The following is a 21,730-nucleotide window of genomic DNA, read 5'->3' as shown; positions in this document are numbered from 1 at the left end:
ATGGATCAAGTGACACCTAACTTAATCCTGATGAAACAGGTAGATCTGGAAGAAATTACTAAAAAAGACTGGAAAGCTCAATCCAGTTCCCTGAATGCGCTGAACCAAAGCCAGGTTATCACCGTAAGTCAGCATGTGCAGACTTACTCTAAATGCCACTCTTGACCAGGAAGACAACCTGCCCTCAGGGAAGGGGCCAGCCTCAGCTCCAGAGGAGCCATTTGTCTCCACTGGCAACCCACCACCTGCCCCAGGCCAAGCTGCCTTCTGGATGCCACAGCTTTGGCTGCCAGCTGAGGCTCCTGGAAAAATAGAATTGTTAGATCTAAAAACAGCATTGGAGATGATTCAACCCAATACTCCCCTTTTGCAAATGAGATAACAGAGGCTCGGAAAAGATAAATCATTTTCCCAAGGTCCAGCAGTCATTCTGGCCACAGAACCAGAATTACAAACCAGGTCTCCTAACTCTGTCCCAATGCTCTTCCTCACACCGCCATGATAATGCCTGTCCAGCCTTCCTCGGGAAGCATGCTTTAAAAAATACACATCATTAGATGTGAATAGATTTTGAGAGTGAGCTAAAAAATAATATAGAAAGCAAAAGTCACCTTCATCAACAAGTTAAAAGATGAAAAATATCCAGAATGCTACAGTTCTAGACTAAGCAAATGAAGCTGAAAAACCAACTGGACTTTCCATCAGATAGCTACCTTTGTGAAATCAAAGAATAGCAATGAAAATGATACATCTTTCTCTTTGCTATTAAACACAGCAGCTCTGTTGACTGACACAATAGCTAGGAAATGATTAGCCATTTCAAGGGGTTCAATTTGTAAACTGTAAAAATCAAATATGCAAGAAACAGTTGAATAAGGTGAATTGAGATGGAACCAAAATGGTCTTGACTAATTTCCCCTGTGAGAAAGAAAATTAGACTAAATTAACAGAACAATTAAAATTCTGTCTCCAGCTTCCCTTGTGAAAAGACTTAGTTCTTCCTAAGATGAAGGAAACACATGGTTTGTTTTATTATTTCTGCTGCCACATGTTTCTTACGCTATCAATATCAATCAAAGTGTGCTCACTGTCAAGGTTTTGTAAGTCAACTGAATTGCTATTCAGATATGAAAGAGATTTGCCATTCATCTCTACCCCACAGACAGCTCCTATGCTAGCCAGGAAAAGGCACATTAAAGTCACCCTTTGACACAGGTTTTATTTTTTAAGTCACAAAAGATTTGAACAACACTTGCAATCCATACATGTAATGCTTAGTTTATAAGTCCTTCATTAAAAGAAGATATGACACCCTCGAAAGAATTTTATATGGAATCTTTTAAAGGGAAGAGAAGTAAAATGGAATCTTCCACCCAGTCACAACTACCCACCACTGCCCTAGAGATTCTGAATAAAATAATGAGATGTGTTCATGATTACACTCAGTCGGCCCTGGGCTCTAATTCTGCCTGCACCACCAACTAGCTCAGGCCTGTTTCAACTGGAATAGGAATAATAATGACAAGACCCACTTCACAGGATTGTGTTGTAGGTTGAACAAGATAGTAAAATGCTGAGCACAGGGTCTGCACAAAGCAAATGCTCAATAATATTGGCACCTACCCTTTTTTCATCATTATCATCAACTACTTCATATGAAGTCAACTACCTCCATAAAACAAATGTAACAGACAAAAGCAGTTCCTCTTTACTTTGATTTGTTCAGGTAGGAAAGATGGCTTATGCAACCTCTTAAAAGGCTGCTTATAGGATTTGTTGTTGTCTTATCAGGTAAACGTTTAAACAGGACCTCGCATTGTTCTAAGCTATAAACAGGCACACTTAATCTTCAAAACAGCCCTGTGAGGTAGGTCCTACTACCCCATCTTACAGATGAGGAGGCTGAGCACAGTGAGGTTCACTAAGCCCCACAACTGGCTAGTGGTGGAGAAGAGATGAACTTCAACACTTTGGTTCTCGTGACCAGTGTTAACCTTATGCCTGTCATTCAGAGCTCAAAGTCACAAGGACTTTGAGTGCTACCACAGGATTAGGTAGCACTTTAAATGTGTCACAAATGATCCTCATTATTGCCAAATACACACATCATAATGCACAGGGCTGTGTAATATAAAACAGTAAAGTGAGAAATATTCAAGGATTCAGAAAATTTGGATTCTAACTTTACTTTTTAATAATCATGTGTTTAGGTGATGAATCGCATTTATTGATTTGCTTACGATGATTAGCTTTTGATGTGCTGCTGAATTTGGTTTGCTAGCGTTTTTGTTGAAGATTTTTACATCTATGTTCATCAGGGATATTGGCCTGACATTTTCTTTTTTTGTTGTGTCTCTGCCAGGTTTTGGTATCAGAATGATACGGGCCTCACAGAATGAGTTAGGGAGCAGTCCCTCTTCCTCAATTTTTTGGAAGAGTTTCACTAGGACTGGAACCAGCGCTTTACACATCTGGTAGAATTTGGCTATGAATCTATCTGTCCAGGGCTTTTTCAAAAACCACATGATCACCTGAATAGAAGCAAAAAAAAAAAAAAAAAAAGGCTTCTGATAAAATTCAGCATCCTTTCATGTTAAAAACTATCAACAAATTAGGCATCAAAGGTACACACCTCAAAATAATAAAAGCCGTCTATGACAAACCCATAGCTGACATCATACAGAATGGGTAAAAGCTGGAAGCTTTCCCCTTGAAAACAGGAACAAGACAAGGATGCCCACTCTCACCACTCCTATTCAATATAGTATTGGAAGTCTAGCCAGAGCAAACAGAGAAGATAAAGAAATAAAGGCATCCAAACAGGAAAAGAGGAAGTCAAAGTGTCTCTCTTCACAGACAGTAAGATACTATACCTAGAAAAGATCTAATAATCTTCAGCAAAGTTTCAGGATACAAAATCAATGTGCAAAAATCAGTAGCATTTCCATACACAAATAACATCCACGCTGACAGCAAATTAAGAAAGCAATCCCATTCACAAAAAGGCCCGGCGTGGTGGCTCACATCTGTAATCCCAGCACTTTGGGAGGCTGAGGCAGGTGGATCACTTGCGGTCAGGAGTTTGAGACCAGCCTGAGCAACATAGTGAAACCCCGTCTCTACTAAAAATACAGAAATTAGTCAGATGCGGTGGCAGGCGCCTATAATCCCAGCTACTCGGGAGGCTGAGGCAGGAGAATCGCTTGAATCCAGGAGGCGGAGGTTGTAGTGAGCTGAGATCACGCCACTGCATGCCAGCCTGGGTGATAAGAGTGAGACTCCATCTCAAAAAAAAAAAAAAAGTAGCCACAAAAAGAATAAAACACCTAGGAATACAGCTAACCAGGGAAGTAAAAGATCTCTGTGAGCATTACAAAACACTGCTGAAAAAAATCAGAGACAACAAAACAAATGGAAAAACATTCCTTGTTCATGAATAGGAAGAATAAATATTGTTAAAATGGCCATATTGCCCAAAGCAATTTACAGATTCAATGTTATTTCTATCAAATTGCCAATGACATTTTTCATAGAATTAGAAAAAAAATTCTAAAATTCATTTGGAAACAAAAAGAGCCCAAGTAGCCAAAGCAATCCTAAGCCAAAGAAACAAAGCTGGAGGCATCATATTACCTGACTTCAAACTATACTTCAAGGCTACAGTAACCAAACAGCATGGTACTGCTACAGAAACAGACACATAGACCAATGGAACAGGTTAGAGAACCCAGAAATAAAGCCACACACCTACAACCATCTGATCTTTGACAAAAACAAGCAATGGGGAAAGGACTCACTATTCAATAAATGGTGCTGGGATAATTGGCTAGCCATATACAGAAGACTGACACTGGACCCCTTCCTTACACCACACACAAAAATCAACTCAAGATGAATTAAAGACTTACATGTAAAACCTAAAACTATAAAAGCCCTACAAGAAAACATAGGAAATACCATCTTGGCATTGGTCTGTGCAAAGACTTCATAAAGACTACAAAAGCAACTGCAAAACAACAAAATTTGACCAGTGGGCCTAATTAAATGAAAGAGCTTCTCCACAGCAAAAGAAATTATCAACAGAGTAAACAGATAACCTACAGAATGGGAGAAAATATTTGCAAACTATGCACCTGACAAAGGGCTAATATCCAGAATCTATAAGGAATGTAAGCTAATCAACAAGCAAAAAACAACCCCATTTAAAAAATGGGTAAAGAACGTGAACAGACACTTCTCAAAAGAAGACATACATGCAGCCGACAAGCATATGAAAAAAATGCTCAACATCACTAATCATTAGGGAAATGTAAATCAAAACCACAATGAAATACCATCTCGCACTAGTCAGAATGGCTATTACTATTAAAAAGTCAAAAAATAACAGATGCTGGCAAGGTTGCAGAGAAAAGGGAACACTTACATATGGCTGGTGAGAATGTAAATTAGTTCAGCCACTGCAGAAAGAGATTTTTCACACAACATAAAATAGAACTACCATTCAACTCAGCAATTTCATTACTGGGTATATACCCAAAGGAATATAAATTGTTCTGCCATAAAGACACATGCACACATATGTTCATCACAGCACTATTCACAATAGCAAAGACATGGAATCAACCTAGATGCCCATCAGCAGTAGACTGGATAAAGAAAATGTGGTACGGATACACCATGGAATACTACACAGCCATAAAAAAGAATGAGAACATGGCCTTTGCAGCAACATGGATGGAGCTGGAGGCCGTTAGCCTAACCCAATTAATGCAGAAACAGAAAATGAAAACCCACAAGTTCTCGCTTATAAGTGGGAGCTAAACACAGTGTACACATGGACACAAATAAGGGAACAATAGACACTGGGGTCTATTTGAGAGTGGCGGGTGGGAGGAGAGCAAGGATTGAAAAACTACCTATTGGGTACTATGCTTCTTACCTAGGTGACAAAATAATCTACCCATCAAACCCCTATGACATGCAATCTACCCATGTAACAAACCTGCACATGTACCCCTTGACCTAAAACACAAGTTGAAAAGAAAAAAAGAAAAAATCATGTGACCTTGGTCAAATCACATAACTTCCCTGACGCTAAGTTTTCTCTGTTGTAAATGGGTATATTTGCTTTAACAAATAACAGGATCATTAAGAAGATTAAATTAAATGTGTGAAATGCTTTATTAATCATAAAAGGTCTTAAAATCGTAAGAAATTAGTATTATCATTTCCCGTGTAAGAATCTCATAGTACAGTTAAAACAGATAATAAACACCCTGTTGATAAAAGAAACATTCTATTAAAAAAATGCTTTTACACCAATTGTGGGGTAAAAATAGTCAACTGAGCTTTAATATGACAAAAACAACTGATATTTTAAACTACTGTTTCTCTTTTTTACATGCTAAACTGATCTAGTGCAAAGCCCAACTGGTAAACATTTAGAGACATTCCCTGACTACAACCAATGATTTAAAAGCAGCAGCTCTGAGATTGGGATAAGTACTGCCTGCTCTCTGCGAGTCTCCTGGCCTAGCTTTCTGGTTCTGACTCTCTGGTAGCATAGTCACCTTTGGGTCTCCTGCCCAGGCCCCAGCATGCCCTCTCACACATTGCCACCTTCAAGGAGAGACTAATCAGGTTTCTGTGACACCTGTGACATAGTAAAATCCTTTCGCAGACTGAGAAAATTAAACCCAAGGTTAAGATATTTGGTAAGACTGGGCCGGGTGCGGTGGCTCATGCCTGTAATCCCAGCACTTTGGGAGGCTGAGGTGGGTAGATCACTTGAGGTCAGGAATTTGAGATCAGCCTGGGCAACATGATGAAACCCCGTCTCTACTAAAAATGCAAAAATTAGCCGGGCATGGTGGCGCATGCCTGTATTCCCAGCTACTGGGGAGGCTGAGACAGGAGAATCGCTTGAACCCAGGAGGCAGAGGTTGCAGTGATCTGAGATCATGCCACTGCACTCCAGCCTGGGCGACAGAGTGAAACTCCGTCGCAAAAAAGAAATAAAAAAAGGTATTTGGTAAGACTGGGGAAAACTATGGTATCCAAGCAAGACTATTAAAATGTCCAACTCTATGTCAAAACACCTTTTTTCTCAAAATAACTTTAAAACCAAGTGGATCAGCCTTAAATATTAAAGGATTTTTAAAAAGCAAGTCTATCTATAGGTAGCGTTAGGGATTCAAAATCCATGTTGACCACATTATATGAATTCATGTGACAATAAAAATAACAATTGAAGAATGAAATGATTACTATTCCTATTAGAGAAAATACAAACGAATCTTAGAAGGGAGGAAAAGATTTGATCATTGGGATTAGTACCTGAGACTGCTTGACCTCTTCCTTTGTATCTTCAGAAGCCAAACCAAAAACTGGAAAAAAAAAAATATATATTTCTACCTTAGAATTAGCAATTCAGGTTAATTCTCACATCCAACAGTTTTGCTTATAATAAAAAAAGATACTTTAACAAGACATATTTTGCTCATTTTTAAGCAGCTGCATTGCTGCAAACTTGTATTACTGGCTTTCTTCATCTCAGACCTAAAATTATTCATCAACACGAAGCCAACACGCTTAGGCTACCAAGCAAAAGAAACAGTACATCAGACAAATTCAAATCTGTGTATGCCATTTGTGTCTATAGACATAAACTATAAAATAGATGTGTACAAAATACTATTTCTTAGAAACCTTAAGTCTGGTGCCTTTTTAAGCAAAGGGGAATTCCTGAGAATTCAGGAGGAAGAAGTACAAATTCTCACCCTCAAAATCACTGCCAGAGCCTGGCAGGCAACAGAGCTAAATTTGGAGCAAGCTTTTTCCTAAGGGCTGCAAGGTTAGAAGTGTGATGCAGATACTGCTACCAGCAAGCACAGAACCCTACTAAACCCTAACAGAACCCTACTAAGGCAATGGGGCCGGGAGAGTGAGGGGAATTCAAATCATTTTCCATTTAGAATGAATGAATGTTTGGAGTCAGAGCCATCACAGACGAAGATATCCCTAGAGCCACATTTAGGCTCTGCATTAAAAATAATAACAACAACATGACAGTAACACTCTGAAAATATAAAGCAAAATGACAAGCCAAACAGGAAGCTTAACGGAACAAAAAATAGTACCCTTCATTTTACAGTACATTTCTCCCCAACAGCTAAGAGGAAAGCATTGCAGAGTTCACTTTCTCCAATTAGCACTCCCAGGAGTAAAAGGCAATGCCATAGGGCAGTGATGTACTAAAAGGGTGGGAGAAGTGACACCATGGAACAATAATGTACAAGGAGTGTCAGCAGAGGGGCTCCCTGGGTGGCAGAGGAGACCTTAATCAGAAGCAGGAGACGACTTCATCCATTTGGATCCCTTCTAATCCCTCCCCATCCCCACCCCCAGACATCCATTGCCTCAAATCCTGCATTAACATTTGCTCAAAAGAAAGAAATCTAAAACATCTTCACACTAAGAAGCAAATGACTAACATGGTTTCATCGTTTCCATTTCCAGAATGACATTTCAAAAGGCAGGGTGAAACTGAAATGTAAGCCATGTGAACCTCTATGTGAACAATTTAGATAACAGTAGACATTATACAAGGCCTCCCCAAGACCACCTCATGTAAAATAATAAATCCCCAATTCCACACCCTCCTTATCCACCTCACTCTGCTTTACTCTTCTCCAGAGCACTTATCACCAACTGACATATATATTTGTTTATCACTTATCTTACATGTCAGCTGATTATAAGCTCCACAAGGGCATGAATACAGTTATAGTGGGTTTTGACGGGGGGGTGGGGTGGGGGGTGTTGTTTTGTTTTTGTTTTTTGAGATGGGGTCTCACTCTGTTGCCCAGGCTAGACTGCAATGGCACAATCTCAGCTCACTGCAACCTTCATTCCTGGGCTCATGATCCTCCCACCTCAGCCTCCCGAGTAGCTGGGACTACAGGCATGTGCCACCATGCCCAGCTAATTTTTGTGTTTTTTGTGGAGACAAGGTTTCAACATGTTACTCAGGCTGGCCTCAAATTCCTGGGCTCAGGCAAGCCGCCCACCTGGGCACCCCAAAGTGCTAGGATTACAGGCCTGAGCCACCACCCCACCAGGAATACAGTTTTATCTACCATTTGTCTCCACACCAAAAGCACAGCTAGCACATAGAAGGAACTCAATAAATATTTACTTAATAAATGAATGAGTGAAAGTCTTCACTATGGGGGACCCTAGAGTCACATCACACAAGGACCGCCTGCTCTCTATACCGGGCAGCACCAACCCAGTAGAACAAAGACGTTTAGTGCCCCTCACCTTTAATTTCACCAGGATCTAATGCATTTTCTCACTTTACACACACATACACACACACGCGCGTGCGCGCACACACACACACACACAAAGCCCAATCATTTCTTCAAGTTCTAAGAAGAAAGGAGAGATTTAACTGCAAAGTCATTTAAATTCTGCTTCTGGGTACTTAATTTTTTGGCTTTATTTTATTTACCTCTAAGCTAATATGCACATTTAAAACCCTGAAGATGATATCAAAAACAGAATTACTTAAGGAATATCACACAGAGAGGTTGCAACATGTTAACATATCTTAGCACCACAGAATTCCAGAAAACAGAATATTCTGAGAACTTGCAAGATATAAAAACTGTGGTCAAACTAACTCATGACTTTGATTCAAAAATCCATCTCCCACTGAGCGTGGTGGCTCACATCTGTGTAATCCCAGCACTTCGGGAGGCCAAGGCAGGAGGACCCCTTGAAGCCAGGAGCTTGAAACCAGCCTGGGCAATATAGGGAGGCCCTGTCTCTACAAAATTAGCCAGACATGCGGCCGGGCCCAGTGGCCCACGCCTGTAATCCCAGCACTTTGGGAGGCCGAGGTGGGCGGATCACGAGGTCAGGAATTTGAGACCAGCTTGGCCAAAACAGTGAAACCCCATCTCTACTAAAAATACAAAAATTAGCCAGGCATGGTGGCAGATGTCTATAGTCCCAGCTACTCGGGAGGCTGAGGCAGGAGAATCGCTTGAACCCAGGAGACAGGGCTTGCAGTGAGCCAAGATCATGCCACTGCACTCCAGCCTGGGCGACAGAGCAAGACTCCGTCTTAAAAAAAAAAAAAAAAAAAAAAAAAGCCAGTTATGCTAGAGCATGCCTGTCATCCCAGCTAGTTAGGAAGACAAGGTGGGAGAATCCTTTGAGCCCAGGAGTCCAAGTTTGCAGTGAGCTATAATCGTGCCACTGTACTCCAGCCTGGACAAGAGCGAGACTCTGTCTCAAAAAAAAAAAAAAAAAAAAAATTTCCATCTACCCCTCCCAAATTAATTCCAAATTTCAAACAGGACAGTCAAATATCTCTGGGGTTACAATTTCCTCTTTAATCAAATAAGATAATTTTCTTAACGTAACAGGTCTAGTAGCATCATCTAATAACAGTGTTTGCTTTTACCTCACTTTTTTGCGAGGCCAGACAGCTATATGACAACAAAGTGCATGTGAACACAAAAGTCCCTAGCCCTTAGAATGTAGAATATAGTGCAGGGAAGGTATCTTTATTTGGTACTGGTTCTGAAAATTACTAATGTATCACCTTTTGTGAGTAAGCAGCTAATATTTGATGATGTAACTGTTTAAAGTAGGAATTACATACAGGAAAGATATTGCCAATACGTCAAATAAATTCCATAAATTCTGCTTGTCGTAATCAACACACCATTCCTTTAGCCAGACAAAGCTTAACTGAGCTAAGTTAAACTAGATTCTAGCTCTGTCCAAAAATATAGACCTAGAGTTAAAATATCCCTTTAAAAAAAAAAACCCAAACCAAAAAAGTCTGTCATTTCTCATCACTCTGCTGTGAAATTTAAAATACCTTTTTCCCATGATAGATACAAATTATAATATTTAAAACAATGACATACAAAATGCATCAGAGTTACTTTCAGTTGTAGGAGCAAATCATAAAACAAGATAATCCTTAGAAAAAATTCCAGTTGTTTTTTGTTTTGTTTTGAGACAGGTCTCACTCTGTTGCCCAGAGTGGAGTGCAGTGGCACTATCTCAACTCAACGCAACCTCCACCTGCCAGGTTCAAGCGATTCTCTCCTACCTTAGCCTCCGAGTAGCTGTGGTTACAGGCGCGTGCCACCATGCCCAGCTAATTTTTGTATTTTTAGTAGAGATGGGGTTTTGCCATGTTGGCCAGGCTAGTCTCAAACTCCTGACCTCAGGTGATCCACCCACCTCGGCCTCCCAAAGTGCTGAGATTACAGGCATGAACCACCATGCCCGGCTGCCAGTTGGTTTTATCTTTACATTTGTGTAATCTAAATAAATCAAAAGAAATCACCAAGGAACCAAACGTGGCCGGACGTGGTGGCACGTGCCTGTAATTCTAGCACTTCGGGAGGCTGAGGCAGGAGGATCGCTTGAGGTCAAAAGGGCAAGATGGTGGGACCCCATCTCTCCAAAAAAAAAAAAAAGAAAAAATTAATGCTTAGCCAGGCTTGCTAGTGCACACCTGTAGTCCCAGCTACTTGGGAGGCTGAGGTGGGAGGACTCCTTGTATCCAAAAGTTCCAGGCCGCAGTAAACTATGATCATGCCACTTCACTCCAGCCTGGGTGACAGAGACCCTGCCTCTTAAAAAAATAAAAATAAAAATAAAAAGGAACCAAATATATTGTGAAGGCACTGAATATGCTATACCACTAATAAATCCAATCTTAAAATAACTAACCATTTACAGAATTCTTATCCATAAAAATCCTGGTTTCATGGAAATGAAAGAGAGATGGTGCAAAGAGATGAGCAAAGTGAGAAAAATTAGCAAGGGAGGTAAGAAATTGCCTGTCACCTTCAACAATGCTAACGAGTGCATACTGCAATTTGAGTCTGGGCTGGTGACTGACAAAGAAAAGGAGGAGTGAGGGAAAGATCCCTCCAACCTGGCCCCAACCAAAGGGGTACACAGGAGTGGCTACCTGAGGCTCAATGTTTGCTGTTTGCTTCATATTAATTTCCAGATTCAGTAGGGAAAATATTGTTGAAAATTTGGCCTTAGTGCTTTAATGTGCAGTTGGAGAAATATTCCAGGGTAAATCATGCTTTTACATGCCAAACTGCTGTTTAAAAGTAATTTCCCCTTTTCCATTTTCAACATGAATTCTGGTAAACTGCAACAGGGAACTATATTTAAAGTGCAAATCAGGGCAGGCAATAGAAATCAGACCTTTTACATGATAACTTTAAATAATTCAAGCCAACAAATGTGTTAGCACATCTAGACGGAGAGATAAATCAAGATTTTACAACTAACCTGGGACTAAGATTTATAGGCCAGCCTAAGCCCCGGAGTGCAAGAAAACTGGCGAGTAATTAATTGCAACACATTTAAGCAGCACTAATCAACTCTCTTTCCCTGTTCCTGTGAGGGAGCAAGGGACCCCCATTCCCACGCAGGAAAGATGATTGTGCCTTCTACCTCCTAACTTGATTTTGTCCCAATTCTCTTAATTTGTTTTCCCAAACTTTCCCAGGAACATCTATCATAGAAACCAAACGGAACACTAAAAACAAGAAAACTACTAAGCTGCCAAATAACTCCACCTCAGAGGGCGCTGGCAGGAACCAATGAGATAATGCCTAAACCTTTTGGCATCAGCTCAGAATATATAAAAAAGCTCAGCCAATAGCTGTGGCCATACTGGTGACCACAATGATAATGACTGGCAGTCTGGGAAGTGTCTAGGTGGTTGCCTGCCCTGCACAAAAGCCAGGAGAGCATAAAACCCGGTACCTGTGGCTCTGCCACCCAGGCCAAAGCTCACAGAGAGCCGTCTTGGAAGCACACATGGCTCAGGCGCTCCTTCCAGGCTATGCAGGCTGCCACTTCTTTTCTAACACGCTGGGGGAGGAAGCCTTTGGGGCTTCACTTTCTTTCCTGTGACCTACTTACAAAGCATGTCACCCAGCCGGCTCCAGCCTCCAGCAGCTGCCTCTCCGTGGAGCTTTCCAGGATTAATTCCAGGTCCTCCAGGGGGCCTTAAGCTCCAGGATGCATGGCGCATAGCCAACTTACTTGTTTCCAAGTACCCACTTTGAAGATAATCCATGGTAGCAGAGGGACAGAAACAAACACCCCTGCAGCCCAGCGACAGAGGTAAAGTCTGCCTTTTCTCCACCCTACTGGGACAAATCCACTGTCCCCTGTCCCCACAGTAGCAGACAAGCTGGGTAGCAGCTCCATCTACCATGGGACAGCACCTCCAACCATGGGATGGAAGGCCCTGTCACTCCATACGTTTTTTAAGGGGCATCGGATTTTATTCTCTCCCTCTTGGGTTTTACACAGGGCAGGCCAATGGCAGGGTCAACACACTTGGTGGCAGAAATACCTCAGAAGAGGGAGTGACCCAGGCAGGGTCCCTTGAGGGGAGGGGGTGACCCGGCCGGGCAGGGACCCCTCTGAGGAGGGGGTGACCCAGGCAGGAACCCCTGTGGGGACGGGTGGCTGGGGCTAGAAATGAGGCTGAAGGTACCAGGGGCCATATCATGGGAGGGGGCGGTATTGGGGAGTCAGGTTTTTCCTGAGCCAGGAACAGTTGTTTGAGGTTTTAAGGAGGGAATGCCCTGTTGAGATGCGTGCCCAAGACAGCTTTCTGGAGGCAGTGTGTGGGACGGCTGTGGGAGGACAAGAAAGGACACAAACATGCCAGTGGGAAGGCCACTGGAGTCAAGCAAAGAGCGCTAAGGGCCTCAATTGAGGTGGCAGTGAGCAGGGGAGGGGTGGGGCCACTAAAGAAGCAGAAGCTGCAGGCTCTGAGACAGAGCACCCGGGTGGGTGGTGAGACGGGAAGGGAGGGCCTGGGGCTTCTTAGAATAAAGGAGGGTAGCACGTGTGAGGGAAGGCAACTTGGTACCCAGCGTCCTGAGGATACGCAAGTGCAGACAGGCAGGAGAGCCGGGTGCAGGGGTGAGCCCAGCACGGGGGTGTGCGTGCGATAGCGGCTGCAGCACTAGAGTCTCCACAGCGCACCAGAACGGAAGCCAAGGCTCGTGAGGCCAAGGACGGCTCAGGGGAACTGCAACATTTAAGGACAAAACTGCCAAGGAGACAAAAGGAATGGCCAGATGGGGAGGAGAAGCAGGAGAGAAGGCAGCTGTTTAATGAATCCTTTCAAAGAACTCTCTCCTTAAAGCTGCACTGTACAACAGAAAGATGTGGCAGTAGAGGAGACCCGGGCCGGGGCCCTGCCTGAGAAGTCATACAGCATAAGGTCAAAGTACAGAGTACTTTGTACTGTGTACAGAGTACAGGGTGCAGGTACTTTGTACAGAGTACAAAGTACAAAGACAAAGTATACTCAAACCTCCTAGGTTCAAATCCGGGCGCTGCCACTTAATAGTTAAGCAACCTCTCTGAGCCTCTGTTTCCCTCCCTGTAGAGGGAAGAAATGGAACAAGAATTAAGTGAGTTCATGTATGTTCAGGTTCAAAACAGTACCTGGCCTATGGTAAAACCTATTGAGCCTTTTGCTCAAGTGCCCAACAGTAAACTCTTAGGAAAAGAGATCTGCTGCTGGGAAAGATGCCAGGACAATTCAGCCAGTGGAGAGAAGTAGTGAGGAAGGAGGCCAAGCCTCCCACCACACTGAGGCAGCAAGCATGCAGACAGAATATTCCTGCTTTGAGCCTACTATCGACTCAGATATGATCTAGCTCCATCTGAAACTCCTCTCCTGTTTTATCACAGAAGTCATGGGAAACACTGGAATATTAGCTTTTCTTCACTTGACAACAAAGTTTGATGAGACCAACATATTCTATGGGCCAGAGAGTAAATATATTTTACAGGAAGCACAGTAGATAGTGAAAAAAAAAAAAGAGAAAAATAGAAAATAACTATATATATTCAAGAGGGAAAAGATCATTTCATACTTTGATTTGCATCTTGTTTAAAAACCATCACTCAGGATATGCAAACCAGAAAATTGCAACTCAAAACAGTTTTGGGGGTGAGATTTAAAACCCCACCCTCACTAGCATGTTCCATAGCCTAAGTCATAGGAAGGGTCAGAAAAATCCCTGGTCACATAGCCTACTACAGAACACATCAAAGAGGAACACAGCAAACATTCAAACAAACAAAAAAAATTAGCAGTTTACGCGATTCCTTTAAATTGCAAGTGTACTATTGAACAGTTAACTGTCAGGCTTAACTTATAAAAATATAATTTATGATTAACTTTTGGGCATCTTATTAATTACAAGAAGTAGGTCTTTAAAAGTACGCCCTTAGTGTGCAGATGGGTAGGTGGATGGATAAACAGACATACAGATAAAGTAAGTACCCCTTTCAGTACCACTCAATCCATGGTACACACAATCTGAGAGGCTCTAAGCCTTTAGAAACTTATTTGTATATTGCCCAAAAACCTTTGCTTTAACAACTCACGGCTCTAACTTTTGATACTCATGCTCCACGGACTATGGTCTCCTCAGCAGCATTTAAAAATTTGCCAAATGATCCTGGAGCCTGAGACAGACTTCATAGTTTTAGTTCTGGTGTTTCCAGTTCCTTTCCCAAGTACACAAAAGACCTGACTGAGGAGTAGGCCTCAATGCCACACTTTGCTCTCTCCAGAACAACTCCTTACTTTAAGGCAAAACAACCACCGATCATCTTTTGTTTTTTTTTGTTTTCTGAGATGGAGTCTCGCACTGTCGCCCGGGCTGGAGTGCAATGGCATGATCTTGGCTCACTGCAACCTCCGAATCTCCTGCCTCAGCCTCTTGAGTAGCTGGGATTACAAGCACCCGCCACCATGCCCAGCTAACTTTTTTTTTTTTTTTTTTTTGCATTTTTAGTAGAGACAGGGTTTCACTATGTTGACCAGGCTGGTCTCGAACCCCTGACCTCGTGATCCGCCCACCTCAGCCTCCCAAAGTGCTGGGATTACAGGCGTGAGCCACTGCGCCCGGGCTTGATCATCTTTATATTCCACAGATGTTCACAGAAATCACCCAGTAAGAGTCCTAGTTTATATCCGGGCCTATGGTGGCCCAGGCAGGGTTCTCACACCTGGCTTCACGGAAAACTTACCTGGAAGTCTCATTTCAGATCTTCTGAATCAGAAAATCTGGAGCTGGAACGCAGGAATCTGCATTTTAACAAATAGGGGCTTCTTTAAGACACACAGATGATTCTCATGTGTGCTGAAGTCTGACACACACTGGGAAGGGCAACTAGACAGGAACTCAAGGGAACTGAGTGGGGCTATTTTCACAATGGGCTGAGGCCATTAACGTGATGTGTAAAGAGCCTTGAGTTTCTTACGGGAAGCAATGATGCAAACTAAAATATATCATCTTTTCAGCTACATAAAATATTCTTTTAGGAGTGACAATAAGTCATATCCCTAGGAGGAAATGGCACTGCTATACTTAAGATACATTCAACTCTTATTTGATGATACTTATACTTGTTTTGGTTTTTATTTTTGTTTTGTCTAAACCCTCAGCTTTACAACATGCAGATATATGTAGATAAAGACTGCTTTCCTCTCCAACTTCTACCAAATCTTTGGTATATACACATTTTGAGTAAATGCTTAAATGAATTTATTCTGTTAATCAAGACTCTCTTCCTTAAAAACAAACAAACATAAAACAGCCAAGTGCAGTGGAACATTCCTGTAGTCCCAGTTGCTTGGGAGGCTAAGGCAGACAGATGACTTGAGGCCAGGAGTTCAGGTCCAGCCTGGGCAACATAGCCAGACCCGCCAACTTTTTTTTTTCTTTTAGACGGAGTCTCGCTCTGTCACCCAGGCTGAAGTGCAGTGGTGCAATCTTTGCTCACTACAACCTCGGCCTCCTGGGTTCAAGCGATTGTCCTGCCTCAGCCTCCTAAGTAGCTGGGACTACAAACACACGCCACCATGCGCGGGTAATTTTTTTGTATTTTTAGTAGAGACGGGGTTTCACCTTGTTGGCCAGGCTGGTCCTGAACTCCTGACCTCAAATGATCTGCCTGCGTCGGCCTCCTAAAGTGCTGAAATTACAGGTGTGAGCCACCATGCCCGACCAGACACCCAACTCTTAAAAAAAAAAAAAAAAAAACCTACTCAAATTGCCACCTAATATAATGACCCCCCAAAATACCTTCCAGCCAGACCTGTCCTCTACAGACCCAAATATCTAACTGCTCACCTGACATGGTACCCGGCCATCTCACATGCATTTTGAACTCAACTTGTCCAAAACTGAACTTACTCAGCTTCACCTCCCCCTAAAATTAAAAGTCAAAGTACATTTCAAAAAATTGTGTAAGTACTTAATGCCATAGAACTATACACTTAAAATTCATTACACTTAATAAACCGTATGTTATGTACATTGAACCACATAAAACTGTTTTTAAAAACCTGGTCCTCCTCCTTCAGTGCCCAAGTTAGTAAACAGCACTACTACCCATGGTGGATGTGACAGAAATGTATGACTCATCCTTTCCCCCACCCTTTCTCCCAGCACACTGAACCCAATCAGTCCCAGAGTCTGAGAGATTATTAATCATCTCTCACAACCGGTGTCCAGCAGCCTCCTCACAGTTCCCCATATCCACAATGGCCCCCTCCAACTCCTGCTCCATCAGACAGCCAGAGTGAGTTTCAGGAAACGGCAGCCATATCACATACTGCCCCACTACAGCCCTTCAAACACTTCCCTCTGCTCTAAGGATGACCCCAAAATATGTCCCCTGATCTGCAAGGCCCTGCCCAACCTGGCCCCTAATGATCTTGCCAGCCCTTCAGTCCTCCGTCCTTTCTCCACTTGGCTCCTTCACCACCAAGCTCTGCCCCCCACTTACCTGATTTCTGCTTCCCTTTCGGGTCTGAGCTCTAACGTCACATCCTCTAGGAAGCCTTCCTTGACCCTTACCCCATAGTTTCTCAAGCTTGCCACTGTTGGCATTTTGGATCCGATAATTAATTGTTCGATGGTGGGGTGGAACTGTCCTGTGCCTTTGTAGGATGTTCAGCAGCACCCCTGACTCTAGATGTCAGTAGCACCCTCTGCCAAACCAGCCCCTGGGATAACCAAAAAGTATCCAGACAGCAACAAATGTTCCCTGGGGTGCAAGATGGCTCCCTGTTGAGATCCATCTCCCCAGTCTAGGCAAAAGCCATCTGTCTCCCTGCAGCATGTTCTCACAGCATCCTGAACATCTCTTCCACAGCATTTAGCACAGACACAATTCATTCTGTAGTCATTACTGTTTAATATCACCTTGCCTTTCGGGCTGCAAGCTCCCCAAGGGTAGAGACAGACTAGATCTGTCTTGTTCCTGCAATATCACGATGCCTGACACACAGTAGGTACCCACATTACTCTGAATAACTGAGAGGCTTTGGGCAGTTTTTCCTTTTAATACTATTTTTAAATTGACATTCTTCTAGTAGTTCAAGTCAACGCCTACGTTAAATCACGTTTCTTTGGGAGTTGCTTAGTGACTAGAACTTTGAAATCATGGTAGTAAGGAAGAACTTCCTCAATAGGTCTGATGAACCCTTGAAACTCACAACTTTTCCTTTATCATGGAAAAGATGAGATTAACCTGTGGGGACTCCCATATATTGTTCTTAAGAAGTAATCTGTGCAAAGCCAAAGATGGATCACACATAATGCTACAAGAGAAAAAACAGAACATTTGCAAATTTTCTCTAAGTAGTACCTTTATGCCTAAAAATTATGCTTGCTTGCTTGCTTCATAATGAGTCTAGTAAAACACACAAAAAAAACCTGGCTCCAAAAGAGCCAATTATAAGGAAGTGCTCAAATACCGAGCCCACAATGTTTGTCCCCCAGGAAGTTACCAAAGGGGTCAGAACACCTCCTTCGAATTCACACTGCTATTTGAAACAGATGCTCTCCCTCCCTCCCACTGGCTTAGCTGTCGGCTACTGGCAAACTCCCCTGGGTCAAGTCCATGACCTGGGGGGCCATGCCAACTCGGGGGTCCTGGACTACCTGGATGACAAAGAATCCATCCAGAAGATTAAAATCTGTGCCAGTAATATCTGCATACTGCTTAAGAAATAAAGAGAAGGTTTTAAGAATCAAAAAACACAAAACAACCTGGAATTAGGTCTGATTCTTGGTGTCCTAAAATTTCTGACTCATTGCAATGAAAGGAATCTGGGCAAGACCTGGCTCAGAATGAAAAACCATCCCCAATTTTGGCAGGTGCTAAGAAATACAAAGTTGGCTCACACAGGGAAGAGACAGACAGGGATGTGAAAAATAAAAGCTAATACCTATTATTTTATCAATATCATTGGTTCGAATAAGCTTCTTCTATCAATTAGGATTAGGTTTGGCAATAGGATTAGGTTTGGCTGCATATAATCTCATGCAATACAAGTCTGCAAACAGGAAATGCAGAGCTGACATGATGCTCCACATCCATCTGGCATCCAGGCTTCTTCTATCTTTCTCTTCTACCATCCTTACTACTGGCTTCCATCTTCAAGGTCACCTCATGGTCACAAGATGGCCACCATGGCTCCATCCCTCAGATCCACTTAATAGGCAATGGGAAGGAGGATAACACAGAGCAAAAAGGCCTGCATCCCAGCTGAGTCGGCCACCTTGAATGAGCTTTACCAGGAGCCCCACCAAACAATCTCTAAAGATATCTCTGTAGAGCACTAGCTGCCCCTATATGCAAAGGCCACTGAGAAATGTCTCACAGTGCTGCTGCCACCGCTGCCGCCACCACCCCACCATCATTCCTCCACCCTTCCCCCCAACCCAGATTATATTAGTTTTGTTAGGAAAACAAGGGCTAAAGGGTTACTTCGCAGGTGGCTGTCAATCTCTGCTACAACGGGATCAGTATGTTAAAACTGTAAGAGGTGGCAAAGTGCTAGTATTCTATCCAGTCCATTCGCCCTGTTCCTATGAGAAAACTGAAGCTCAAAGCCACTAAAAGCCACACAGCTAACAAATGGTAACCTGGAGGCCTGACTCAATCTTCTCATTCTGAAACTGGTGCCAGACTTTAGAACCAAAGTTGCAGTGAACCGTGTCTGTATATGCATGTGGGTTTAAAAGAAATTTTCTATATTGACTTTTCTCTAAAAACATAAACAAATATGCTCTAGTTTGTGGGGAAACTAAACTACATAGTCAGGCCAATCTTATATGGGAATATTTAAGGTATTTATAAACTATCAAGGTTGTTCACATGTGACAGAACGCCTGTCACATTCTGTTTCAGCAAGATTCCAAGAACATCGTAAGTGGGGACATCTTTATACGTGTCGGTGCCCTTCCCCTAAATCGAAGCAGAGCTCCATAAAAGGTATTCATGATTCACCTCAGACCTCGAAGAATACAGCCTCCTGTCTGTGCCAACCCATGAAAGCCAGTTCCCAAAGCCCAAATGTCTCACAGGGACCTTTTAATGCATTTTATGTCTTATTTATTGTGCTTATCTGACAACTTCACAAGGCTAATAGACATCTCTAAAAATGTGTTGACATCTTAGTGCATTCTGAATGTCCTTCAGTGTATTATCAAATTTGGACAGTGCAAATATTCCCCTGCGGGTAATAAAAAATAGACACAGCAATACAAATGTGCATTTCAGCCCATATGTTGTATATATTATATACAAATATTATACCCCCAGTACAGCATTATAAAGTGCAGTGCTATAAATAGAATGCCAATTTCAGCTACCACCCACCCATTTGGTTAGTTGCAAAACATCCAGGCAACAAGCCAACTGATGCAGCCAGGAGTCACCCAGTCGCTTTCCCAAACCTCCAACCTCCCTTTCTCCCAGGGCTGCCACCCAGCAATGCCTTTCTTCCACTGAAGCCGATTCCAGCCAAATTCAGTCGCTCCCCAAGACCAACTACAGCCTTCTCTGCCCGAGGTGCCCTAATATTTTTAATTACACTGCTGCCTAATTAATCATGCATGTAAACAATTACCAACTAATCTTGCTCTTTTCCCACACTTACTGAACGCCTATAGAAATACCAGAAGTACACAAATGCAGCAAATTAATCCTTATTCGGAGAGCTTAAATACAAATAAAAACAGGCTGTCAAGGTTCCGGTGGGCTAACAAGAACAGTGCGCAATAACGCTACGTCTTTTCCTAAACTGCACCGTTCTGCCATTACTAAAAAATCTGAAATCATTGCCTTTTCATACCAGCAAGTCTGGGTTAGAGGACAAAAACTCTAACAGTCTGAAAAAAAATAATTTTTCGCTCAAGCTTTCAAAGTTGAACAAATCTCATCATGAAAGTCAATTACAAGGCTGCCTTTTTTTTTTTTTTTAACTTTTATCACATCGTTTTAAGATAAAGGGGGGAAATGCCCTTGCGAGGAGAAAGGAAATAAAAAAGAATGGGCATTACAGCAGCAGGAGACCGGGCAAGCACTGCTCGCAGACGTGTCCCCTGATGTCCCCAGCGGAGACCCGAGACAGGAGCAAGCCTCCCCGCCGCGCCAGCTCCCGCGGAGGCCCAGCGGGCGCCCCTGTCCTCCTCTGGGTCGGAATCCGGGAAGGGCTGGCGCCGAGCTGACCGCTTATCCTCAGGGGCCAGGGCACGTCCCGAAGGCCCTGCGGAGGGGCGCGCGGACACCGGGACCGCCGTCCTCGCCCCCGGGGGTCGAACAGGAGCCGCGGGGCCTCGAGGGCCGCCTCGCCGGCTCCCGTCCAGCCTCCCGCCCGGCGCGGGGCGCGCAGGACGGCGGAGCGCGGGCGGAAGGCAGGGGGGCGGGACCGCCGCCGCCGCCACTCGCGCTGTTGCAAAGTTTCTTCGGTGGCACAGTTCCTGCGCGCTTCCTGTGGGGGCGGGTGCTGCGCCCTCGCCGCCCCGTCGCCCGCCGGTTTGGGGCGGCAGAGGCTGGGAGACGCGAGTCTGGGGCCGGGGCGGCAGCGGGGACCCAAGACCGAAAGGGGCCGAGCGGGCACGCCTCGGGTCCCGGGCCCGGGTCCCACCTGGGCGCCGCGAGAGGGCGCTGCTGACGGCGCGGCGCGGCGGGGACCGGACGGCGGGACGCGCGCGCCGGCGGGGCAGGGCTGGGCCGCCCTGCGCCTTCCTCCCCGCGCCGACCGGGGCACGGGCGACTGTGTCCGCGAACCCCACGCCTCGCCCTTGCGCGCCTGGCCGCCCGCTACTTACCCAGGGAGCAGGTGAGGAGCGCGAGCAGCGCCGGCGGCGCGAGCAGCCACCAGCAGGCGGGCGGCCGCATCCTGGCGGCGGAGGCTGAGCGCCCTACCTGGGCGCGGAGAAGGGAGACGCGCGGGGAGCGGAGCTGCGCCGCTGCCGCCGCCGCCCTGCCGCCGCGGCTGACCCTTCTCTGCCGGCTCCCCTCCTCCCTCCGTCGCCGCCGCGCCATCGCCGGCCGCGCCCTCTGGCGGCCGGGAGCGGGAGCACCCCTGTGCGCGCTTCCAGCGTCTGCCGGGCTGGCGGCTGCGGCTGGTGTCCGGCCCGACGGGCTGCGGTAGAGGTGGCCGCGGCTCTGCCCTTAGGGCGCCCTCCTTCGAGGCGTCTGACCTCTGCCCCCTCCAGCCACCAGCCTCCACCCCTCCTCTTCCTTTCTCCTCTGCGTCCCTCCTGACCTAGGCCGCGTCCCCTGCCTTCATGCCCTCCCACCTTACCGCGTCACCCCCATCAGTAGT

At 44.5% G+C, this 21,730-nt stretch overlaps 1 protein-coding gene across 1 annotated transcript in view; it reads right to left on the bottom strand.

Moving 5' to 3' along the window:
• B3GLCT (beta 3-glucosyltransferase) overlaps window positions 1-21,519 on the bottom strand; it is a 125,413-nt gene extending 103,894 nt beyond the window's left edge. The window contains exons 1-2 of the mRNA XM_034936537.3: window positions 21,231-21,519; window positions 6,337-6,386 (exon numbers count right to left, since the gene is read on the bottom strand). Of these exons, the coding sequence (XP_034792428.1) occupies window positions 6,337-6,386; window positions 21,231-21,447 (267 nt within the window). The 5' untranslated portion in view covers window positions 21,448-21,519. The remainder of the gene's footprint in view (window positions 1-6,336; window positions 6,387-21,230) is intronic.
• Between the last annotated feature and the right edge of the window lie 211 nt (window positions 21,520-21,730).

The sequence above is a fragment of the Pan paniscus genome, chromosome 14, assembly GCF_029289425.2.
Source record: "Pan paniscus chromosome 14, NHGRI_mPanPan1-v2.0_pri, whole genome shotgun sequence".
Lineage (NCBI taxonomy): Eukaryota > Metazoa > Chordata > Mammalia > Primates > Hominidae > Pan > Pan paniscus.
Note: the sequence above shows the minus strand (reverse complement) of the source record. Positions and strands in the feature narration are given on the sequence as shown.